This window comes from Rhipicephalus sanguineus, chromosome 5 (assembly GCF_013339695.2).
Source record: "Rhipicephalus sanguineus isolate Rsan-2018 chromosome 5, BIME_Rsan_1.4, whole genome shotgun sequence".
NCBI lineage: Eukaryota > Metazoa > Arthropoda > Arachnida > Ixodida > Ixodidae > Rhipicephalus > Rhipicephalus sanguineus.
In genome coordinates this window covers 16,117,551-16,140,791 of record NC_051180.1, presented here as the reverse complement: position 1 = coordinate 16,140,791, position 23,241 = coordinate 16,117,551, and the positions used below count along the sequence as shown (strand labels likewise).

General features: G+C 49.2%; 1 protein-coding gene and 1 long non-coding RNA gene across 2 annotated transcripts in view; one reads left to right on the top strand and one right to left on the bottom strand.

The window, feature by feature from the left end:
- The window catches only part of LOC119393285 (uncharacterized), a 41,203-nt gene extending 26,116 nt beyond the window's left edge, over positions 1 to 15,087 (bottom strand). Inside the window, exon 1 of the long non-coding RNA XR_005183883.2 lies at positions 14,958 to 15,087. This is a non-coding gene — a long non-coding RNA (uncharacterized LOC119393285). The remainder of the gene's footprint in view (positions 1 to 14,957) is intronic.
- The window catches only part of LOC119393283 (protein c-ets-1-A-like), a 191,830-nt gene that overhangs the window by 158,919 nt on the left and 9,670 nt on the right, over positions 1 to 23,241 (top strand). Inside the window, 1 exon segment of the mRNA XM_037660217.2 lies at positions 14,974 to 15,150. Within this exon segment, the coding sequence (XP_037516145.1) occupies positions 14,974 to 15,150 (177 nt within the window).

Here is a 23,241-nt window from a genome sequence, read left to right as displayed (position 1 = left end):
CAGCGTCAGCATTCATCTTTGTTAGATACTACAGAGGAGCGACTCGTGTCAGCTAGCATGTTTTATCTTCTGCTTTGCCTTTCATGGTTGCCGTCAAACGACAGAGTAAGGAAACGGGCACGGGTTCGTTTTACTTTGGACAGATCTGCAAAAATTTTCAACACCGTGGATTTTGATGGGTCACATGATGCATCGTTAGTGTATTTGTGTGAGCGAAAAAAGGGGTGAGGATGCCGCGTTTGATGACGCGAGATTTACCTGACACAATAGGCTAGCTTCTCTGACGGTTGAATAAAGCGGACATCATTAATTGAAACATATGCAAGGGCTGAAGACATAATAGTTAGAAAATGTAATCGATGCCAACAATGACCACGTGCACCAGATAAGCAACGCACTGAAACATGCAAGAAGCCTGAAAAGCAGCAGTGGAACTTGAGACGAAATATGAAATTATGAAAATAATTGAAAAGCCAACGGAATAAGGAACAGTGACGAGTTGATACCTAGCTTAAGTGTGTAGTAGAACATAATTTTGCTCGGGAGGTATTGAGGGGCTAGTTTGTTGCATACATGATCTTGAGAAAAGGAGCGCGAAATTGTAAAAACACGGAACACACTTTGCGCTGCTGTTTTCAAAAGGATATAATGGCCCGCTCACATAATCCGTAAATTCAGACTGCGGTGGCACGTATTGAAATAGATTGATGAGAGTATAGACTCAGCAGAACCTGTTGTTGGGCTTGTAGGTAAACGGTGAGCAAACAACACGCGCAAAAAGATACCAAAATAGAGGGCGTTGTCGCCTTGTATCTGTTTCTTTTGTGGCACATTTTTTATGCGCACACATCTTAGCGCTGCTTCCCATTTCTTTTTTTTTTTTGTCCGCCTCCACCTGATTCTGATAAAACAAATGATCCCGACTACTCGAGGCGGTTCTCGGAGAAAATACTGCAGATGAGTAGGATAGAAGAACAGCGTCTGAGAAGGAAGCTGGCTGCAGCAACAGGCGGAAGCCAAGGCAGTTGCCCCGCAGACAGTGCGCTGCGGCGAAGCACTGCGGTGATCGTGAACCTGACACACATTGTTGCGGGCGTCCGCCGCGTTTCGGGGCCGAACGGTCGCGTGACACAGAGAACTTGAACTTTGTCGAGAGCGAGCGTGCGCGCGAGAGGCAGCAGGGCGATCGAGCGTCTTGAGACCGATCCAAGGACTGCGAGACGGCGGCGCTCGTTAGAAAAAAAACGGTGACCCTGAGCCGCCGCGAGCGGCGGACAAGCAGCGCGAATATAATGCTTCTTTTTCTTCGCGTATCATTAGGCGCAAATGCTGTTTTCTCTCGGAAGGGAGAGAGAGTGTGGCACCTTACGTAACGCTCCAGGCGCGCTGCTTCGCCTCGCGTCCACACCGGAGGCCTTCGGCGATATCGCCCGGCAGCACGCGTGAATTGTTGCCGCACTTAAGCGTTTTTTAATATACCTCTCTTCCATCCAGCTGGCAGCGAATAAGTGCGTGGAAACCCCGGAACGGCCGAAGATCACTGCGAGCTGTTTGTTTACGTGAACGTGCAGGTTGTCGGCAGCGGTTTTTTTTTTCCCATATTTTTTGCATTCTTATAGCTTTTTACCACTACTAACACTTCTTTGTCCTCTTGAATCCTTCAAAAAGATTCCCTTGAAAGAAAAACGAACGATCTTTATACTGCGTCAACTATTTCGAACATTCATGTTGATGTTGAAGTCAGTCAGGCGTGGTGACCGCTGACAACCGCGCAGGGCTACGTCGATGCATCCCGTGTTGACTGACACGATATTTCGATAGCGTTCTTGTTCGTGTTTGGTTTAGTCTCGGTTTTGGCGCAGTATGCTGCCACCTTAATGAACTGTAAACATGAAAGTGTTACTCCGGTAAAGCCGTCCTGCGTCTTGAAGGGCTTCCAGAGGCATACTTCGGTTCTTGTGGTGCGTGATCTTGGCCCACATTTTGCTTCAGACGTGTAGTATCAAGGCCGTTAGTTCCGGGCAATATCTTATATCGGACAGCGATTTCCTATTGGGCAGCAAATTATAGGTGTAATGAAGAAACAATCCGTACGTAAACTTCCCGTTTACTACTACTACTTTACTACGCGGTGCTTCGGCAGCAAGGACATCCGCGCGTGAGCAACTTGTGCCGCGATAATGGCCCCGTTATACAAGACCTCTCCTTCCCGTCACTCGGCCCGGGAAACAAGAGTAATCGACCTTGGCAATATCCCTGACATTCTTTTCTCCAATTCGTCAGCCGCGCGTTGCGCTCCGAAAAAAGCAACACAGTTTAGGCTTTCCCTTTCTTGCTCTCTACGTGGCGCCAAGCCCGCGCTGCCGGTTTCAAGGCCGGGCGGGGGAGGCGACGCTGTTCCGCACTGCTGTCTTTCGGCCACCGATCGCCGCTGCCCAAGGTGTTTCCACCTTGCACGCTGCCAAGGTGGCGAGCGCCTACCGTTGCACGTGCGGAGCGGCCGCGGATCACCGTGATTTGCGCCGCGCAGCCGCTTTCTTTTTTAGGTCGCTCCTCCTCTCACTCGCGCGCGCCGTAGCTCCGCGTCACCCCTCCTCTCCGATTTTCAAGCCTACCGTTGGATGTCCTTGATGCGCTCCAAGCTTTGACTGTACGTTAGGCAGTAGTGGTTTAAATAAAGGCGCTCGTTTGGGCGACCCGCATCCCTCCCGCGCCATGCCAAATGCTTGGCAATGTGGCCTCGCTATCGGGCTGGCAAGGAAGGAAGACCGAATTCTCTCATCCCTTACGCGATGCACACGAACGCGCTCGTCATCGCGTTTAGAGGCACGCGCGAGCGCGCCATCGCACTGTCACGTCACGTTTTCAACCCCCTGTCTCTCGACTCTATTTTTTTTTTTTCCCTTTGAACAGAGTGCGCTTGCCTACATGGATGCAGCTGGCCCTGAGCCCACACAGCGCGTGGCGTTTTCGTGATTCTCGTTACTAAGCGCCTAATTGGAAAGACCTTCCACGGCACAAACGATGCGCTATCCTTCTCGGAAAGCTCCGCTCGCCTATATATCGTTTGGCATTGCTTCGGACAGGTGACAAAATTACCGCAGCATAACCTGTTGCCATATGCTTTAGTTCGCCTGTTGCCTGTTGGCGAGGCTTCACTCTTTCGAAGTGGACATTTCGGTGGGGGCGAGATGATCATAGAAACTATATATAATGCGTATGCCTACTATTCGTGAGCGCTCTTGTCTGCCACTTAGCGCGAGAGCATGATCGAAATGGACCACCGATTTCGATTCTTGAGATGGGATTTCGTTCATTATTTCTCGGCCCGTTTGTTGCGTTCGTCACTGGCCCACACGCCACGTCATCGTTTACTCGGCGTGTCGGATAGCGACACAGTGAGAGAAAGAAAGTCAAGAACGAATCCTTACAAAACAAGCTTAATGAACCATCCTCATCTGTCCACATTTATTAAATATCTTCGGGAGACATTTCCTGTGCTCACGAATATGGTGTATGGATAGATAGAGTGAATACTGATTTTCTGAGCGCGGGCGATACAAGGGAAACACACAGAGATGAGGTTGGATGGCAAAGTTACAAGATACTGTGTGCATCTTGTGTTTTTTTTTTTCTTCGTTTCGTCTAACAACGAAGCAGAGCCATTGTGTGTTCGAGGAGGGGCACGCTTATACGCGCCACAGATGTTCAACAAGAGGACAGGCGAGTCATGGGGCCTTTCTGTCACAAAGTAGTCCGGATGCCGACGCAAGCAACGTCCTCCTCTCCCTCATTCTATCCTCTCCACTCATTGGGAGCGAGGCTGCGTTCAAAACATTAGCTATGCTGCCTTCATATGCATACAGGTACAAACACTTACGGTGATGAAAAAAACAGATCACAGGTATGATAATACGAAACAAGGGTAATAATTGAGCATATTGAAACAATAAATGAAAAAAAAAAATGCTTAAGTGCAGCATGTAGTCTAGAATAGCGCGAGTACCCGTGGGGGCGGGGCACAATATCAAAGGCGGCAGTACGGAAAGATATGAGCGCCAACTATGAACGACAAAAGAGGCTTCAGAGCTCGCTAGGGACGAACCATGGCTGCGGTGGCGCCGACCGCATATCCGCGCCCGCCGCAGAGAATATATACGCGGTCACGCTCAAGTTGGCAGTGTAGCGGCGGACACGCGCATGCGTGGTGCGACCGGGCTGCGGCGAACGCCCCTTAGGTGCGGCACCGTCACCGAAGCAGAGAGGCGACGTGCATGCGCCGAGCCGAAAAGCGGGGCATCCTGTATTTTGTCAGATCGAGGAATGCCATTGTGTGAGCGCGCGCGAGGGAGTCCTGCGATGCACCTCGTTGTCTCTCGCCCTCACCGTTTCCTTCCTCCTCTCTCAGTCTCGCCGAGCCGCCACTACCCGCGTGACAAAACGCGACCAAGTCAACAGAGTGCTCGTGCGAAATTACGCTTTGAAAACTGCACGTTTCGTGAACGTTCAGTCAAAGTTCAGGTGGTGTTGCATCCATCGACAAAGTGCTGACCATGCTTCATACTTAGCACCTCACCTTAGAAGGAGTATGTGGTGGTATGGCGAATCGCCGAAATCTAAGACCTAGCGTACTTTCTAACGATAGAAAGTCAGACATCTGCAACTGCGATTCGCTTGAGTTAGAAATAATGCTTGCACGGTATTTAGCAGAATCACGTTATTATTAAGAAAGTCTTAATGCTATAAAGCAGTAAGCATTCCGGAAATTTCTTTCCGGAATATTCCGGAAACTTCTTTCGCTTGGAGCGAGAAGGAAGCCACTCCTCTCGAGCGCTGCCACCTTTGAGGTGTCTTTTCTTCCTTGCTCGCACGTCTTGAGGAGAAACAAACTCAAGTTGAGAAAGCCGCGCGGGTATAAATCTTTGGTCGCCACTATCCACGCGCTTGTTTTCGGCTTAAGCGCAATACTGTTGCCTTTATTGCGCGCTCACGGAACTTTTCAAAATACAGAAAGCGCGCGAAATCGGAGCGATTTTGTACGCGATACGTGCACGCACGCGTGCACGGTTGGCGCCGCGCGAAACCGCGCACACGTTTTAAATGCCGTGAGCAGCTCTACGCGTTTCGCAACAGTATTTTGCTTTGCAGCTTCCCGCGACCGTCTCTTCTAATCTTCTAGAAGTGGTTCCTATATCAAACAACAACTACAAAAACAGACTCGACTTTGTTACTAACCTGCAAGATCTCACGCAGACACAAAGTTAGATCGTTTGTTTCGCTCGAGCAGCATTTGTCATTCCTTGTATAGCCCGTAGTATACTTTCTGCTGGGGCATCCCAAGTATAATGCGGCATTTTTATCTCCGTGCCGTCTACATCTTTCTTTCTTTCTTTTTTTTTGCCACATCAGCTGAGCGCGATCAAGGTTGAGGCCATTAACCACTGTTCCTCTCGCTATCAATGGGAGGTCGGCCTTAAAGACGTCATTGCCGCCGCTACACTCCTTTAATGCTGGCGGTTGTTTTTCATCGAAGGCGAACCACACCGCGCGTTGTCCCTGAGGAAGAAGAAGAAGAGCCCTTCTTTTCCCACTTGCGCCATAGTGGTCGACCGGGAGCGCAGAGGATCGCGCCGTGATTGACCGTGAAGCAAGGACGCACCTGCACGAATGGCGCTGCATGCAGCTGCTGCTGCTGATGTCCACTCGGGACGATCATTCTCACTGCCTGGACACCGTGCATTTTTTTCTTTATTATTATCACCCGGAGTCCTCACAGATTGCTCGTCCTTGCGAAAAACGCGCTACTCTCTGCGGCTTTCTTTAGCTCGCCCGCGCCCGACGATATAGCACCAGCGGAGCGACTAACGATCGCACCTTGCGACGAAGACCTTGCGGGCGGGCGCCGTGAGGTATATTGCCGCGTTTCGCACCTATCGCCGGCGTGCGTCGATTGTTTCTCTAATTGCCTGCCACGTGGTGTCTTTACTTTCTCTCTTATTCCTTTGTTGTGGACTAGCACGTACCCGTGATAGAGCGTGGATAGAGTTTATGTTGCACGAAAGGCGTTAAATTCGTTTGTCGTTTAGCGTGCAGGGTTCCTGCACGGTGTACAGACACTTCTGCACTTGTATGTCGGCGAGCAACTGCCATTGGTTTGAACGGTGTGGGAACAGTCTATGCTAAGCTGTCGTGGAAGAAAGCCTGAGGCACTGGCTTTGTATAATTAGGCTGTCGATCTACAAAGCGCCATCATATAACCCAGGGAGTACATGAAAAAAAAAACAAAAAGGCCTTGCTGCAGAAGTTAAAATCTGCTACAAATGCCTGTTGTCAAATTGGACGGATATCCGCATATTTCTTTAATGCCAGTAAGGAACAAATTTTGAACGCGGTGCGCGCTTTTGTATTTGGTAAACTGAAGAAACAGCCTAAGATGCAACTAAGTGCGTTAAACGACTAAGATTGTTACGGTACCTATAACAGTATATGACTAGCGCCACGAGGCGCGGACGTAGCACGTGATCGAGCAACTTGTTGCACTTTGTCTGAGCTACGCTGATTAAGACCGTCAGAGCTGAACACCGTTTCGAGATAGTCGACGAGTGGCGACAGCGGAGAGAAGGGCATCGCACAAAACAAAAGGCCAGCTCTTGCGGCATGGACGAAAAAAAGAGAGAAGTTTGCGACATCGAGAAATAATCATGCAAGGGGGGAGAAAAAGAAATAATAAGGGGGCAGAAATAAGCCGACCCAGGCCGCATGTGGGTGCGCGAAACAACAAGAGGCGAACGGCAGCAGAAAAAGAAAAAGCAAAAAATGAGCGCGGCACACGAACGCGCCGAAACAAGGCAGCCATCCGAGCGTGGCACCCCTCCGCCCGTCCCCGCTGAGCCAATGAGCAGCGGACCGGGCCGTTCCCGCCGTGGGACCTTACCTGAATCCGCCATTCACGTCGACGGCTCCCGCACGCCGTCCTTCCAGCCTTCAGCCGCCGCTACGCGCGTCGTCAACGCGACGTGTTCCGCGCGCTCGGGGTGTCCTGTCCGACGGAGCTGTCTGATGCGTCGCCGAGGGCGTGACAACGCGCTGCACGCAAGCCCCCACATTCCCGAACAGCAGGAATCCAGAACCTCGGTTCGCGACTCTGACGTCGCCATCCTTTTATCCCTGGTCAAGTGGTCGCGATGGTCTTATTAGGGACGTCTGGTTTGGCGGCTACTTCGCCCTGCAGTTGTTGGTCACGAGGCTGAATGACTCGATGAAACTTCATTGCGAAGACCTAACACCAGGCTATTGACGGAGCCCTTGTCTTCGGGGCGACCTCAGAAACGTTCACGCCACTCCATTTTTCGCAGCTGTGACAAATCAACGTCCCGAACCGAACTTGCACCTTGCGGGCGAATCTTCGAGTGCTCGGAATAGAGGTCTCCACGAAAAGACTCCATGCACTGCTGAGGAATAGGCAGGTCTGGCTGAAGGAACTGTCTTGACGTACACAATTCTTCGCCAAGGCACTTGACGAAACTACTCCGATTGTGTCCTCGGCGCGTGCACTGGTGAGCCTTCCGAAGACGACGGCCGGCCATAGTCCAAGCTGGGTGATTCGGCGCTGCTTCGCTCGCTGCTTCTCCAGAGCCCGGCTCCACCGCCTGCTGCCGCGTGCAACCGGGCTGCGGTCGACTGTGCTTCTGGCGTCCTTCCCGGGCGCATCCTGGCTCCGACGCATCCGACGACCCCGGGTGCCATAATAGCGACGTTCTGCCAACTTCCGACCGGTAGCAGCCCCAAGCTCTTCCTCTCGAGCGCCAGACTGCGTAAGTCGCCATCCGCCCCCGGGCGTCCGCATCCTCCCGCCGCCGCCGCATCCCATGTATAGGCGTCAGAAAAGAGAACAGAAAGAGAAGGGGCGGCTTTCCGTTTTCCTGTGCTCGCTGGCGGACGTTTTTAATCGGTTCCGACGACTCCTGGCCCTTTGTTTGATGCGCAGAGGGGGTCTTCCGCTGCAACATCAGCAACAGCTTGGCTGTTATGTCTCCGCGCACTATGCACGCGGACACATCTACACTTCCGGAGTCCCAGTGCAGCGTTCGTACATGCAACCCGGCGGTTCAGAGATCCTAGGCTTACGCGGCTGGTATAGTCGCGATCTAGCCATTAGAAACCGAAATCGTTCCAAGTAGGTTCCATATCAGGTGTAATCGCGATCTCGGAGCCTCTCCGAAAAACCGGACTGTTCTTGACTTTCCTAACGCTTCGGAAGGCTATCTCAGCTGCAGCAACGTTGATAGCAGAAGTGCTAAAGCACATGTTAATCTCGCTTTTACAGTTCCATGATACATAAAGGCAGGGTAGATAAAAGGCAATGATAATCTTTTTAAAGCCCACGGCCGGTGATGTACCACAGACAGACCAACTCATTGATGTCCCTTCTCGTCACTTAGGATGATGCAGTGCCTAAGATTAAAACGGATCTGTGATACGGCGTAATGTATGCCCTTTTATATCTTATCTTTCACGTCTTGGAGCTTCAGTTACCTTATCAGCCTTTCTGTTTGTTTTGTCTGATGTAAGTCATTGCGCTGACTTCCTATATCAGTGGGCGCAGTATTTCATCTTTGCCGGGTAGCATCGCGTCGTCAGCAGGTCGCGAACGCGGTTGCCAGGTGACCTGTCAGTCCGGAAATGGGCCCAAAAATGCCGCGCCGTAAACAGCCGCAAGTGCGTCCACGATCCCTCTGATAGGTTGCTGCACGACAGGGAGTGAATGTAAACGCCTCTGTCAGTGTTCGCGAGTGGGCTCCACATCCCAATGCTTAGCTGCGGATTTGCGCTCTCCAGTAGTGGATCAAATCAACGCGTCCTCGAAGCGTGGCTGTTCATTGACCGCCGGCGACCGAGGTATACGTACCCTCAATTACTATTTTGTTTACATTTGAATCGTGATCTTCATTATGTTAATTGGTGGTGTGACTTCGAGCGTGGTCATAGCGCGAATCTAGTGCATTTTGTTATCCCGGCAAGCAGTTCTCACAATGTTCACATCTCCATGCAGTCCCAATGAATTTTGTTTGCTTCTGTAGGCTGGCATTGTTGGTTATCTTGTTTTTTCCAAAGCACACCACCGCGTGCGCTGAAATTATCTATGAAGTGTGCGGCTTAGAGTAGAAGCGAGCTTCAATGTAGAGGATAATTTTATCAAAAATCTACAAGCAAAATTTAGATTGCTTTATACATGTACAGCCTTTCCTGCCGATAGCACGTGACATATCTGCCAATTTTTTCTCAAATATGGGGGTCTACCTCCGGCTTTTGCCAATACTTTTTTAAGTGTTCTATTGCTCGTGGTAGACATTAGAAAGCTGCCGAGCCTGCGCCATATGGTTTTCATAAAGAGACAAGAGAAACGGAATAGATGTGTTCTTGCTGGAACGCTTATACATTGCTCGTTGCATTCCGTACGATGCGGTTTGTATTAATATCAATGTTTATAGCAGGGCATTCAACTTGCGCCTTTCAAAATGAATGCAAAGCTCTGTTCACTGGCGTCATGCCGAGTTCTCTGCTTTTGCCTCGGCACGTGCGGCGCCTCACAGTCGGAAGAGCTTGGCGTTTTGTTTTTATCTTTTGCGCCAGCGAACAGCAGCACGTGCTCCCTGATTATTACCTCTCGCGGACTTTCTTTAAAACGGCCATATTTTCCGCGAAACACTCGCGCCAACGGCGCACTTCAGGTTGCATGCGAACGTCGAAAGCGGGGATTCCCATTACTGGTCCGCACCAGAAAAAAAAGGGGGTCTTTTCCCCGTGCCAGATTCACTGCGGGAAAATGGAGAGAGGGAGAGAGTAGCAGAGAGGGGTAAGGTGGATAACTAAGCGATGATTGAGACTGAGTATTGAGACTGAGATGAGTATGAGTATGAGTATATGAGACTCCTGGCGCTCATTGTAAGGCGAGCAGTACGGACTCAACGCCTTGGCCGATGACATTAGACACGCGCGCGTGTAGACGTTATCGAAGTTTAATTCCAAATGCCCAGCGGGTCATCTGTAGGTGTTATGCTATTAGTGGATTTCTCTGTGTCACTCAAGCACCATCTGAGCGGACGGCGGCGCGGAGCATTCTTCCGCGGGGGAAATCTTTGGTCGAGTCACGGTCGCGCTGTTCCTTTAATGGGAAACGTCCGTCGCTGTGAACGCTGTCGCATTTGCCCTGCTAGAGTTATACTGCTGCCAGGTCATTGCGGATCTACTTATCATTGGGAAAGACAAAAAAAAAGAAAGCAATGTCAAAGCATGCTAGTTAAACGGGGACGATCCAGGATGCTCTTACGGTAGTTCGTGGTATTTCGAAGACTTTCTATAATAGGTGCACCATCGAGGTATAGTTAGGCAACACTAACGACACACCTATATACGCACTTCATTAGCGGATGCTGCGACACAGTGGACATTCTTTTTTCGGGAAGCAGCGCTTGGAAAGAACCCATCGAGTGCTAATGGAACAGCATTTAGTGCTAATTATTTTAGCAGTGGAAAGGGATGCCGCAATGGAAGTGGTACCAGTGGACGTTCCGAAACACGTACTGGCAGCCTACAGGCTATAGCGAGTCCGAGATGGATTTTGGGCTGACATCCGAGTTAATGATGCTTCGTAGCGACATCGTAGCAACGACTTTCAATAACAGTGAGTAAAGCTCTATTGCAAAAGACAAGCGCTCTCAAGTCGAGATTGTTTAGTGTGGGAGCTGTAACTTAATTCACTATAGGAGATAAGATGTAATGAGAAGAGAGAAGAGAGAGTACTAAGAAAGAGCCGCTTTGAAACAACATGTGCACAAAGTGTATGATTGGCTGCAGTCTTGTTTTTTCTTGTTACATGTTTCGTATTCTTGCTGGATTACATAGTTATAAGCTTAATTTTACACTTACTGCTATGTTTTTCAGAGATTCTCTATATATACACACGCGCTGCCGTCCATTTTTGTGCAGCATTGCTGCTTTTTTCCCCTTCGTAGTTGTGAAGAAGGCCATAGAAACAACGGCAATACTTTACCGACATGGAGAACACCCATGTGTAGGAATAGGGTGAAAACGGCGAAATGACCACCTGCGTCATGCTTAAGCAGACTTCCTTTTATGAACATTGCTACATTCCCACGGTGCGCGTTCCCCCCACATCGTGGGAGTCGTCGAGTCCGATCACACGCATGCAATGGCATGCTGACTCGCTCAGCGGTTCAGCGGGGTCGACGGCGAACGCTTGGCTGCTTCCGCAGTCCGTTGGTGTCAGCACCTGCCGCCATCACGCCTACACGGAGTGAATTGCATGCTCGCGTGCGTATCAGCTGCCTTCGTCAGTGCGCTTAATAGTGCATAGTAATGTCCCATGAACGTCGTGGAAGATCTGCCAGTTGCTTATACGTACCGGCTTGATGGACTTACGTGTGCACCGCATCGAAGAAACGAAAAAAAAAAAGAGAGATGCCAACCGGACACACTGGGCAATCGGCAATGTAGTGGTCAATATAATTGCATTTATTCATCGTTATACGAGGCACACAATGAACGTGCAGACAATGAGGTACACTTTAACTTACGACGTTCACGCTCACTCGATGGCTAGATATTTTCAGAGGGTAAAAGTGAAACATCACACCCTGTGTTTCTATTGTTTCGATACTCATTACGACTCATGTTAGCTACTTTCGAAAGCCCTTTGTTTTGGAAACGCATCGCGTCATGAGACTACGAGGATTCATGAGATTCTCGAATCTTCCACGAATGCGATCACCAGTGCTTGGAACGAAATCTTAATTACGCAGTGCTGAGGGAGAGGGCGCCTTGGTGAGTAGTAGTTAGCCCGACTGTTGACCTAGTTAACCTCTCTGTATTTTATTTCTCTCTCTATATTTCGAATCGGACGGCGGGATCTAGGTGACTTGACTTGTTCCTGAGGTCATTTATCTCGGGAGCGTTCACGAAAACACCATATAAATGCCGTAAATCTCTACCATTTAATATACAGACGCCGTTGCCTGGACCTCTAAGGCAATATATTGTTCACGGTGTCCAAGGCGTCGACCTGTTAACTGTTATTAGCTTGCGAATGTACTGTGATGACACGAACATAGTTGGTGTGCAAGGACCTTCTGTTTTGCAGAACGCATTAACTTCACATGATCCCTACTTTTTAAGCACTTTCATTGATCCATGTTCGGGCTCTGTGGGTTAGCGCAGAACGTATATCACATTATAGCGCGCCATTGCGTTTAAATTGGTACTTGGCGTATCCACTATTATGGGCGACGGGACGGTTAAACTAGTATGTGACGTCTACGAATACTCAGCTTTATTCGCTGCTGTTAGAATCAACGACCTTTCGTCAATTTCACATCTGCTGCGCATGTAAGTGCATCCTGTTACGCCGGAAATATGAGCACTCCGGGTCATCGACGAACGCTGACAGAAAAATACACACACAAAAAAAGACATGGGTCGGTGAAGCGTCCTGTTATTTATCGGGATAAAAAACCTGCGGGTTGTCGGCACATGTTCTTCGACGCATCAACGTGCACAGTTCATTGAATGGCTGTTCCAACACTGCCGCGATTCAAGTGTTAGGTGGAAACACGCTGAATCATCCATGTCGGAGCAGTCTCCACCGTAGGTGCGAACTTCCAAAATAAATTACTTTAGCCAGCGGCTGCGCAGACTGGGTGGTAATGATGTGAGTGTGAAATAAATAAGTATCATATATATAAAAAAGCGGCAGTGTAAACAATGCAAGGCACCGTGTACACATTTTCGCTTGTTACACTTGTACGAACTTGCCAGTTTGCAAGTATAGAGGGCAACTTTGTGACGACATGATTCACGCGACCGCATTCTATAAGACGTAAGAAAGTTAAATCACGACGTGAGGAAGCTGTCGCGACAATACGGACTTTAATGTGCGGTTATCAAAGACTAATTGTATGTGGACTTTTCAAGTAAGGAAAACCCGATGTAATCTAATGAGTTACACTCCTCCAGCAAAGCATAGATATGCACTTGAGACCCTGAGAGCAAAATTTTAGAGGTGAAATGGGTGTGATACATATTTTTTTTTTTTGCCTTGTATCATTATTTTTTGGTACCTTTCGCGAACTTTACTAGTTGACAGAAATAAACTGCTTGAACTGGAAACGACTTGCTGTTGCCATTATGGTTTACGTTGAGTGAGTAGCACTATACCTGGGTTTACGAAGTGGAAGACTAGGTGTCGTTAAGGCACATCGATTTCGAATTGTTGGTTAAAAATTGTAACCCAGAACATGAAAAAAAAAAGGTATCACAATAGTAAGTAAGGACCGTTATCACGCAGCAGCCATTTAGTTCGCGCTGGTAATGCGCCACTGACGCTTGGACTGTGTGTCCACAGCTGTCTTTTGAAGAGGCTGACCGCAAGTCAGATTGTCAGCCTACCCTGTCCGGATTGACAAAATCAGCTGAATTTCGATCTCGCACAGGGAAGTGAAGTTTATAGGCATTTCTCAGTGAGGGCATCTGCGTATTCCCCGAATATCCAGCACAACCCATTTATCCTCCTCTCCCGTCCCAAAAGACAAAAACACACTGTTTGTAAGCGTGTAAGCGCAACACAAGGTTCGTGTTTGCATTGCGCGCTGATTTTGTCAGTGAATGTCTAGCCGAGGTTCCAAGTCAGAACGTATACAACGGGATCGTTCCCGCGCTGTGCGTGTGAGCTGAAGGATTCGGCGTCCCGCTTTGAATGCCCTCGACTCGGCCGAGAAATTGCCAGCCACCGCCCCCGCCGTCTTCACCTGGAAATTATCCGCGTTCGAGTTTTTGCCTCCGCACCCTTGACCCAAACCCAACCTTGGCGCGGCCGTTCTTTTTGTTCGGCCTTTTGCGTCGCGAAGCCCTGGCGAGTGGAAGGCCCATTGTGGACCTAAGTAGGGGCGGTCACTGCTCTTTGTGTACTTAGCTTCACGCCAGCAGGATTAGTCACGTATACACAAGCACCGCTGTCTCGTGCTATATGCACTCCCGAGAAAGTCGAAACACGGGCATGTCTGGCTGCTTGTTGCGGAAGAGCTCAAGCGTGCTAAATTAGCTGAACCGAGTCTCTGCTGTCCGCTTGTTTTTACCACCATGAAGTCGTCGACGAATGGACCTGATCCGGCGATGAGTGAGCGAGAGTTCCAACAGAATCAAGCTTATTTTTCTTCTGATGCAACGGAAGCCGATTCCATTGTGCAGTCGTAGTTGGGCTTCTGTCCTTGAACCACTTCTTGCTTTGATGCACCGACATGATAAGTTTTTGCGGCACGAGTAAGTGTGTTTCCTTTGTAATGCAACCCCGTTAGTGCGAAACACAATGCGATGCACTCATGTTTCGTCACGTGGCCGGGGTGACGTCAGTGAGCAGTGAAATCACTGGCTAGGTACAGGCAAGTACGCGGAACGCGTATTTGATTTTGGTACAGTGGAAGGGGGCATACAGGAGTATAAATGAGTTAGTTGATCATTATCAGTGGGTTCAGATGCATTGCGTGCTTGCCTACAAAGGTATCCGACGCGCAATTCTTAGCTGTACGTTTTAATTGTTAGGGTTTTACGTCGCAAAACCACTGTGATTATGAGGGACGCCGTAGTGGAAGACTCTGGAAATTTTTACCATCTGGTGTTCTTTAACGTGCACGTAAAATCTAAATACACGGGCCTCTAGCATTACATCGCCATCGAAATGCGGCCAGGATTCGACGCCGCGACCTTCGGGTCAGCAGTCGAGCTCCATATATCTACTAGACCACCGTGGCGGGTCGAACGCGCAATGCCGCGGTGTACGTTTTGAATAAACTTATTTATACATCTTAGCGAGCATTTGCTGTGAAATTCACGGAGCGTCGCAGCGTAACACGTATACGACGAACTTTACTTACGAAGTAATTCACATTTCCTCTGTCGCAGACGTGGAGAAGGAGTGCGCATCGCTGGAGAACGTCCCGTCCAACCTGTACGAGTCTGTGTGCGTCCCTGGTCTGGACGAGTTCTTCCAGCAAGGAGGAAGCTTTCCGATGCCGGAGCAAAAAGTCACGCCTGTCATGAATGGAGCCGCAGCGCCCACGTCGCAAGCCTACATCGACGGTAAGCAGACATTGCAATTCTGGGCTTCGTTGCGTCACTGCCCATAAACTGCGTTCGCTTACGCGACTGCAAATGCGCGGCAGTAGTCTTTGATAACTGGGCGTGAAGTTACAAAAAAGAAAAACAACTACGCCGTTTTGAGCCTGCCCATATAGTTCGTTACCTTCTGCAGCATCGTTAGATATCTCTATCAGAGGTTTTCCACTTTAGCCGCCGTAGCGTAATGCCCCAACGAAAATCGCACACTCATACTAAGTGAACTACTTTATCTCCAGATAAGGAACCGATCACTGCAATAGCAACCTGTGCGAGTTGATCGTCGTTTAGGCTGCATTTGGTACCCATACACGAAGAACAGAGCGACTCACGGAAAAAAAAGAGAGGGAGAGAAAAAAGAAAGGGCATTAATGGTACAGGAACACGTTTCATGTTATCTGTATCAGTTTCTTCGCTTCACGTATATATATCTTGCATCGCACTTCGGACCCGAGGTTCAGCTAAAGTTGCCATGGGCAGCGGATATGTAACGTGTAATCTTTTTTTTCCTCTTTTTTGTTTTTTTTTTTTTTGAAATGTAGAAAGTCGGTGGCGCGGGACGCTGAAAGCAAGCTCGGTTCACTGAAGTTGACGACGTTGTACCCATGTGGTGTGGTCAATCAGGGCAGTCACTTCCGCTGTGTCTAATTAACGCACTTATCCGGGGCGGGCTCTTTTAAAACAAATCCCTGGATAAGCGTCGTCTCGCCCTCGTGAGCCGACCAGAGGTCACATATCGCGCGTAAAAGGAGCTGCAGGAAGAGGGTGGGAGGAGCGGCTCCCGTAATGGATCCGAAAGGTGACTTCCTCCTCCCGCTTGTGACGGTGGCGCGCGTAGTGTAGTCTCACTTCCGCCGCTAATTACAGCTTCCGGTTCAAGCATTATCGTCGGCTCCTCCCTTTTTTTTCTAACCGGGAGGTAGCGGACAATCGGAAATGACCGGCTGATTCGTACGCGCGCCACCGCCACGGATCAGCGGCCGCAAGAAGCGGCAATGCGAGCAGCCCCCCCCCCCCCCCCCCCCCCCCGAGATCCCGAAGTGAGCCAGCTATACTGTGACGTCATTGGAAACAACCTTCGTGATGCAGGGTTTTGCTTCTCTCGGCTTGCACGCGTACGCGTGACAGTAGGCTGACAGGGTGAGGCCATTCTGCTCCGAGGTTCGGAAATAGAGGTGTGGCTCGCGGATGCACGGGCCCGTGGGCTCGCAGCGGCCGCAGACCATTGCCGGTTTCGTCTCGCACAACGGGATGATGGTGTGGCCTCCCTTTCTCCCCCACTCCTGGCTTCTCGCTCACCTGTTGTTGCGCACGCGCGGTGGTGAGCCGGTCGCTTTCCACCGGAAACGCGCGGTTCTTTTCTCTCCCCTGTCTCGCTGTCGCTCGCTGCCCGCTTTTTTTCCCGTTTTTTTCTCTTTCTTATTGTTGCTTCTCATCTGCCCTTCTTTTTCTATATTTTGTTGTCGCTGCGTGGAGTATTCGCGCATGCTGCGGCATTTCTGAGCTTCTCTATACTCCCGCTCCAACGGAGCCGCCCTTCGGGTGTTTGTTTTCGACCCACGTTTCTTTATTTCTTCTCTGTGCCCTACTGTTCCTATACATTCCCTCACCCCTCTTTCGACCATGCCTCCATCCCTCCTCTACGTGACCAAACATGAAGGCAGAAAGAGTAATGTTCGCTTTGTTTCAGTTGCTTTCTATAATACGGGCGGTTTCCTAGTTCCACCGCGGTTCGGGCATTCGTCTTTGGCGAGCACTTCCAGAAATATTGAAAGAACTTCGCTTGAATTGTTAGTGTCCATCCTTGTGGTGCCATTTCGGCTAACGCTCAAGCGCATCTGGTTCGTTGTTGGTTACCTTGACCTCCTGCGTCTGCTGAACAGTTTCTTGCTTTCTTAGCGCGTCATCTGCGTCATCATTTTTTAAAGGTTTTTCTTGTGCCTTCGATACAGGCTTCAGCCACATTCATTTTGTTGCTTTTTCAACGACTTTTTCTTTTTTTTTTTCTGGGTCGTTACTGGCCTACAATAACCGAAGCGGCTTCCGGCGGATGTTTATGTTGAGAGCTGTACCAGTGTCGCACGCAGGCGAGGTTTTCCCAGCTCTCAGGTCAATCCTCTCCCGATGCGTCCCCCTTACCATTTGCTCTAGCCACGAGTATGCTCAGCAACCAGTGCCGTACTGTGTAGGAAATGGCGCTTTATGAGTATTCGTTTGCATGTCGTCGCTCCTCTATAGCCCTCCAATTATACCCAATCTTCTCTTAGTGAGCTTTGTGCATTTACCGAGAAACGGCCGTAAACTGAACTGATTTCTGTAGAAGTACCCTAATTCTCGTAAGTAATCACGAAAGAGTGAATGTTAGGATGACGTCTATTAACGAGGTGATGTGGTTGGCCTATGGGGTTTAACGTGCCAAAGCGACTCAGGCTATGAGATACGCCGTAGTGGAGAGCTCCGGATAATCTAGACCACCTGTTTCTTTTTTAAAGGGACCGACAACTGCCCAGAACATGAAATGAGATGGCTGCACTGATGGAAAGATTGTCCGTCGCATTGACTCAAACCAACCCTGTTTATCTCGTGAGAGGTGGATTTATATTTTTATTTCTTCATTGAAAGTCGCGAAAAATGACCTTTGGCGCCTCTGGCGGCAAGATCATAAACGGTCCGATGAAGCCAGTCACGTGACCATTGATTGGTGTATGCGTTCGATGACTTTTTTGTTAGTACTGAAATATTGTTCATTTCTTTATATTAAAAGATATTACTCCATAAAAATGTACATATAGGCCTGCGTTAGTTGTATGCAACAAAGTGGCGCTGCCTTCGCTTGGCGTAATGATCCCATGCCGGGACAAGCCATCCATGTCACAGGCGCAGGCAACCTTGGGCGCAGGCGCACACAACGCTGTACAAATACCGAGGAGGTGTATAAAGCCACATCATCTCATTGTAACAGCTTGCTATTTTCAAAAAAAAAACGCCAGGCCTGCGCTGAAACCGCAGCACAGTCACAGCGAAAGCTGGAAGAGCGGCGTTTCTAAAGCACCGTTATAAGCTCTCTTGGGGCTATTAATACAAGTTCACTAGCAAGGTACCCACTACGCCATAAATCACAATTTTTGTGAAGTTTGGAAGCACCTACTAAGCCATTATCCGTCATTTTGCGGAGAAGCGAGGCACCAGCTACACGTCTGTAAGCATTATGTGCACTTTGTTGACGCGAAGACTGATGACGATGAAGAACTATGGCTCAACCCTTTGTAATGAGTTGGAAGCTTTAAACGGCCCACCAGTTATGTAATTTGCATTAGGTGACGCCCGGTCGCTATGTGCCGAGGACGGGGAGTAGGGGGCCTCCTTTTCTGGCGGAACAATAAAGTTGTTATCATCATCATCATCATCATCCCTCTCCCGCCATGCGGTATAACATACGTTGACGTGGGAGAGAGAGAGGGGGGGGGGCGAAGAACTTTACTGGGACCCCGAGGAAATAGATCATGCGCTTATGGGCTTCCTTGGCAACTAATACAAGTGCACTTGCGAGGAACCCACTATGCTATAAATCAATGTAATTTTTGACATTATGCCATTTTTCGTCATTCTACCGAGAGCCGTGGTACCTGCTAAACGCATGTAAGGAATTATGCGCACTTTGTTGATGCTGTGCCTGATGACGATGAAGAATTATGGCGGAGCCCCTTGTAACGGGTTGGAAGCATTCAATAACCTTCTCGTTGCGCAATTCTCATTGCGTGACGCCTGATAACAGAATTCGGGTTGTTCTACGCTTGGTGTTCATTTTACTCTTCTACCACGTTATATTGCATATGTTAATGTGGTTCCTTCCCGACATGAAGCCTGTATACGACCTTTTTGCGAAGCAGTTTCAAGCACCGGCATGGCTCAGAGGTTGAATACTGGGCTCCCACGCAGAGGGACCAGGTTCGAACCTCGTTCCATCCTGGGATTTTTTTCTTATTTCGAGCGATAGTGGTTACGGACACCGGCGGCGGCGGCAGCGGCGGCGGACAACTACGGCGCCAAAAACGGCCGGTGAAATGATCTCATAACAGCTTTCGCTGTAATATGGTTTGAAAGCTCAAAACAAAGGTGGTTAAGCATAGCTACAGTAACTCCTGCGAAATCAGAACGACAGCTTTCACAAGGGCTAGCGGCATCGCTATCAATTCTCAGCGTTGCTGGAGCAAGCCTTCATGCGTGTTTGGAGCCTTTCAGATCGAAAAATACTGCTTATAAAATAACTACGTGCTTTTAGGATAAACCACTGCAGCTACAAACGCTACGAAGGGTAAGCTTCCTGTCGCGCCGTAAAAAACTGGGTCGAGAAAAATCAGTTGTCGGTCCCTTTAACGTGCACTGAAATCGTACAGTACACGGGCCTGTAGCGCCTCGCCTCCATTGAAACGCGACCGCCACGGCTGGGATCGAACCCGCGTCTTTTGGGTCAGCAGCCGAACACCGTAACCACTCGGCCATCGTGCCGGCGAACGATATGGTCAACGAATAAAGCGCCCAAACGAAGAAACAAAGAAATTAGTCCCTTATATGACAAATTGGGCAAAACCTGCGACATTTCTTTTTGTATTGCATGAGTGCGTGCTTCACCGGGTTCGCGTCAAAATCCGCCAATGTTTGCGCAACGTTTCCTCTCTCTTTGCCTCGAGTGGTGACAAAGCTGGGCCACAGCTTTCTGCGTCACCGTCGTCCCGGCTTTTCCGTGGAGATCCCATCTCGACAATACGCGTGATCTACTGCCACTCGGTTAGCTATCGGTGCCAGATCCGGCTTCAGACTTCCAGAGATCGTCACTCAACGCTTCGCACTTTCCCTCTACGCAAAAACTGAGAGGTGAGCAGGCGAAATGGGCGACACCGCCTTACTAGCAGCCCGCGGTACACCACAAAGGCGCCTCCTGAATCGGCGAGATGAGGCTTTGCCGCTTCTCTCTGGTCTGTATGCTGGTTGCGCCACGCCTGCATTGCAAACACAAGGGCGGTCGGCGATAGCAGCGCTGGTGAGACCGCCCGTCTCTTCTCCTTCGCGCCGTTGGCGACGGAGGCCGACGAGTGGTTTGCGATCCTTTGTTTGCAGACCGCGAACTTTCCACCATGGTGTATACACGTTGGCCCTCACTTATTTCGCTTGGCGCTGGTGATGGCGTGTGATAGTCGCGTGTGCGTTGCCTCTTCATCGGCGAGAAGGTTCTGTCTGGTGTCAGCAGACCTTTTTTTTCTTCGGCCGGGATGACCACGCGTACAGCAGAGGTGGTCGTATTATACCCCATCGAAGTGCTAACTTACGATCCAGTGCAGAGAAATTGAGATGTTTTTATTTCGAGTAAATTTCCTCGGGTACAAAGAGGAAAACGAACGAAGTGTTGATCATTTCGCAAGAAAGAAAGAATTATCACACCTTGCGAACTATTGACCGCTTTTTATTTATCTCACTCGTCAACCATTATAATTACCCATCTATACAGCTACAATGGCCAGGTGGCCTGTATAATTTATCTCTAATATTAGCTTGTGCGATTGTGAGAAGCTGCGCATTTTTGGCGTATAATCACCTGCGGTAGTCCGTATAGAGGAAAAGGCTTATTCGCTCTGTTTTCTCGCTGTTTACCCGCATATTCAGCGGAATTTCCAAATCGTGTGCCGAAGGCGTCACCGAGTGAGGCATACGACACGAACCTTCCCCTCCCTGATTCTTTATCGCAATTCCGCAACACATTTGTGGTTGTCCTGCGCTGGCTCGGCTTTCCCGCGATACGAGAAAATGTGTGTTGGTCATCAAGATAGAGTGTGCGTGAGCAAAAAAATAATTATTTACCTTTCTGGGGAGTTTTTCTTCTTTTCACAAACAAAGTGTAGCACCTAAGGCGATTGATTTCTTGGTGCGCATTCGCTTTAGGTTCCCCACCCGATGTATCCAACGTCATTGGATTCTTATAGTACTGCGGTATGCGACATCGCCTGCCTGTTTCGAAAATTTTATATGCAGTTCAGGAAATTGCAACCTGTTTATTTTTTTTCCCCTTTCCTTGGAAAGTAGCGACTCAAAAGCTTTGACATTCCTGCTCTGTGGCCGTATCTGCCAGGTGCCAGATTTGCGACTGTCAACTGAACTGCTCCTCACGCGTGGACTTCGGCTTAAATAATCCGGTACGTCGCAAGCTGGCAGCTTGCTCGAATGTTAATGCTGAAGGTCGAATCGTAGCAAAATGATAGTAAAAGATCTAATGACATCAGGCCAAAAAAGCAAACGGAGAACTGAATGCTGACAGTGTTGCGCTGACAGCTTGCTATATTTGGAAGTGAATACGGCGATAACACGCTGTAAGGTTTACACCGGGAATAAAAAAAAAAGCCATTGCAAGATAAGCCGACCAGGAAAGGCTGAAAAATGAAGTTACGAATTCCTAAACCTGTCGAAACTCTCGTGATTTTGGTGTCTGCTCGAAATTTTGGCTCCCAGCTCGTAAAACGCTGGAGAAGCTTGTTGTTGGCCTCAGGGAACATACTAGACCATTGCGTCTCGGCGCCGTCGGAATTTACGGCCGAAAGTGAAGCTGACAGAATCATCAGAGCGAAGAGTAAAATACAAGTAAAGGGAGAAAGTGAGGGGGACGACGAAGCAAAGCAACCACTTCATGGCAAGAAACAAGCCTACCGAGCAAATGACGTAACGACCTTGCGACATGTGCGTTGCCCAGCGGGCTGAAAACCAAGTTAAGAAACGCTTTTCGAACCGGGGAAAAATAAGGCACGGCTCCAGTGAGTCCGAAGTGGTCCGTTGGGCAGTGCGACGCTTTCTTTCTCTCTCAACTACACCCTCTACCTCTTATTCTTTTTTTCTTTCTTTTTCTTGCACAGTTTTCCGGGCTCGTTGGCGACCTTGTTGGCGCGTGGCGGTGGCAGGGTTTCTGTCGCTCCTTCACTCTATTAGCCGTTTTAAAGAACTACATTATTTTCTATTCTTTTTTTTTTCTTCCTGGCTTTACTGTGCACGAATGAGGTTCTGCAGCTCAGCTGTAAACATACTCCCACGTTCGTTCTCCGGTAGAAAGACAGTTGCCGATTTGCCTTGCTCAAGTCGGTTGTCCTTATTTATTTTCCTTTCTGCCCTCTCTCTAGTGTTTCAGTAGGTTTCCATCGGGTAAAGACGCGAGAACGCATGAGTAATAATAGGCGTTTACGTACGGAGTATCATTTCTCGGCCGCGTCGTCGACAAGACAAAACGCGTCGTCGTTCGTGGTACCATGGCGAGTTTTGCCTAATAGCAGGTCGCTATGTAGTTGTTGTGACAAGTCATATGAGCCCAGAATGCCACTTTTGCAGACACTATCCATCAAGAGGTTGCTTCGCTATACGTTATGAGCCTTAAGCGTAAAAGCATAATTTGTCTCGTCTATAGACGATTCCCCTATATAGTTTCACCATCATCCCCTGAACTTCTACCAAGAAAGAATCCAGAATTCCCGGTACATGGAGCTCCCGTCATTGCGCACCATTTCAGCGTTAGTGAAATGGACCATTATGTATTGCTGGAAATGACTTCAGAAGGACGCCTAATTTGGTTTTCTGTCATCTGGGAGACATTTGTGTACTTTCGAATGGCGTCACTCAGCCGTGTTGTGTACAGTACAATTGAAACCGTTTACGGTGCCTATAATACGAGTGTGTTAGAACACAGAAAGAATACCAGCGTGACGTACGTACGAAGCTTATGACTCGCGTGGCTCGCCTGACGAAGGTTATGCTTATAGTATACAGTCACCTTACAGTGGCCGTAGGGCGTCTCAACGCCTTCATTTATTCAGTTATCACCTCCACGTTACCGACATCGGCTGCGATAGGGCTGTGAAAATAACGAGGTGACATTCCAAATGACAACGATCCGTACCTTATCGCTCGCCTGAGTGTTAAGCCGCCGAGCTTTTACGAGTTCTAGTTCAGCAATGCTTAAGGGTTTGTTATGTAGCGCATAAATGGCCGGACAATGCGTACTTTAATCTCTGCACCTTTATG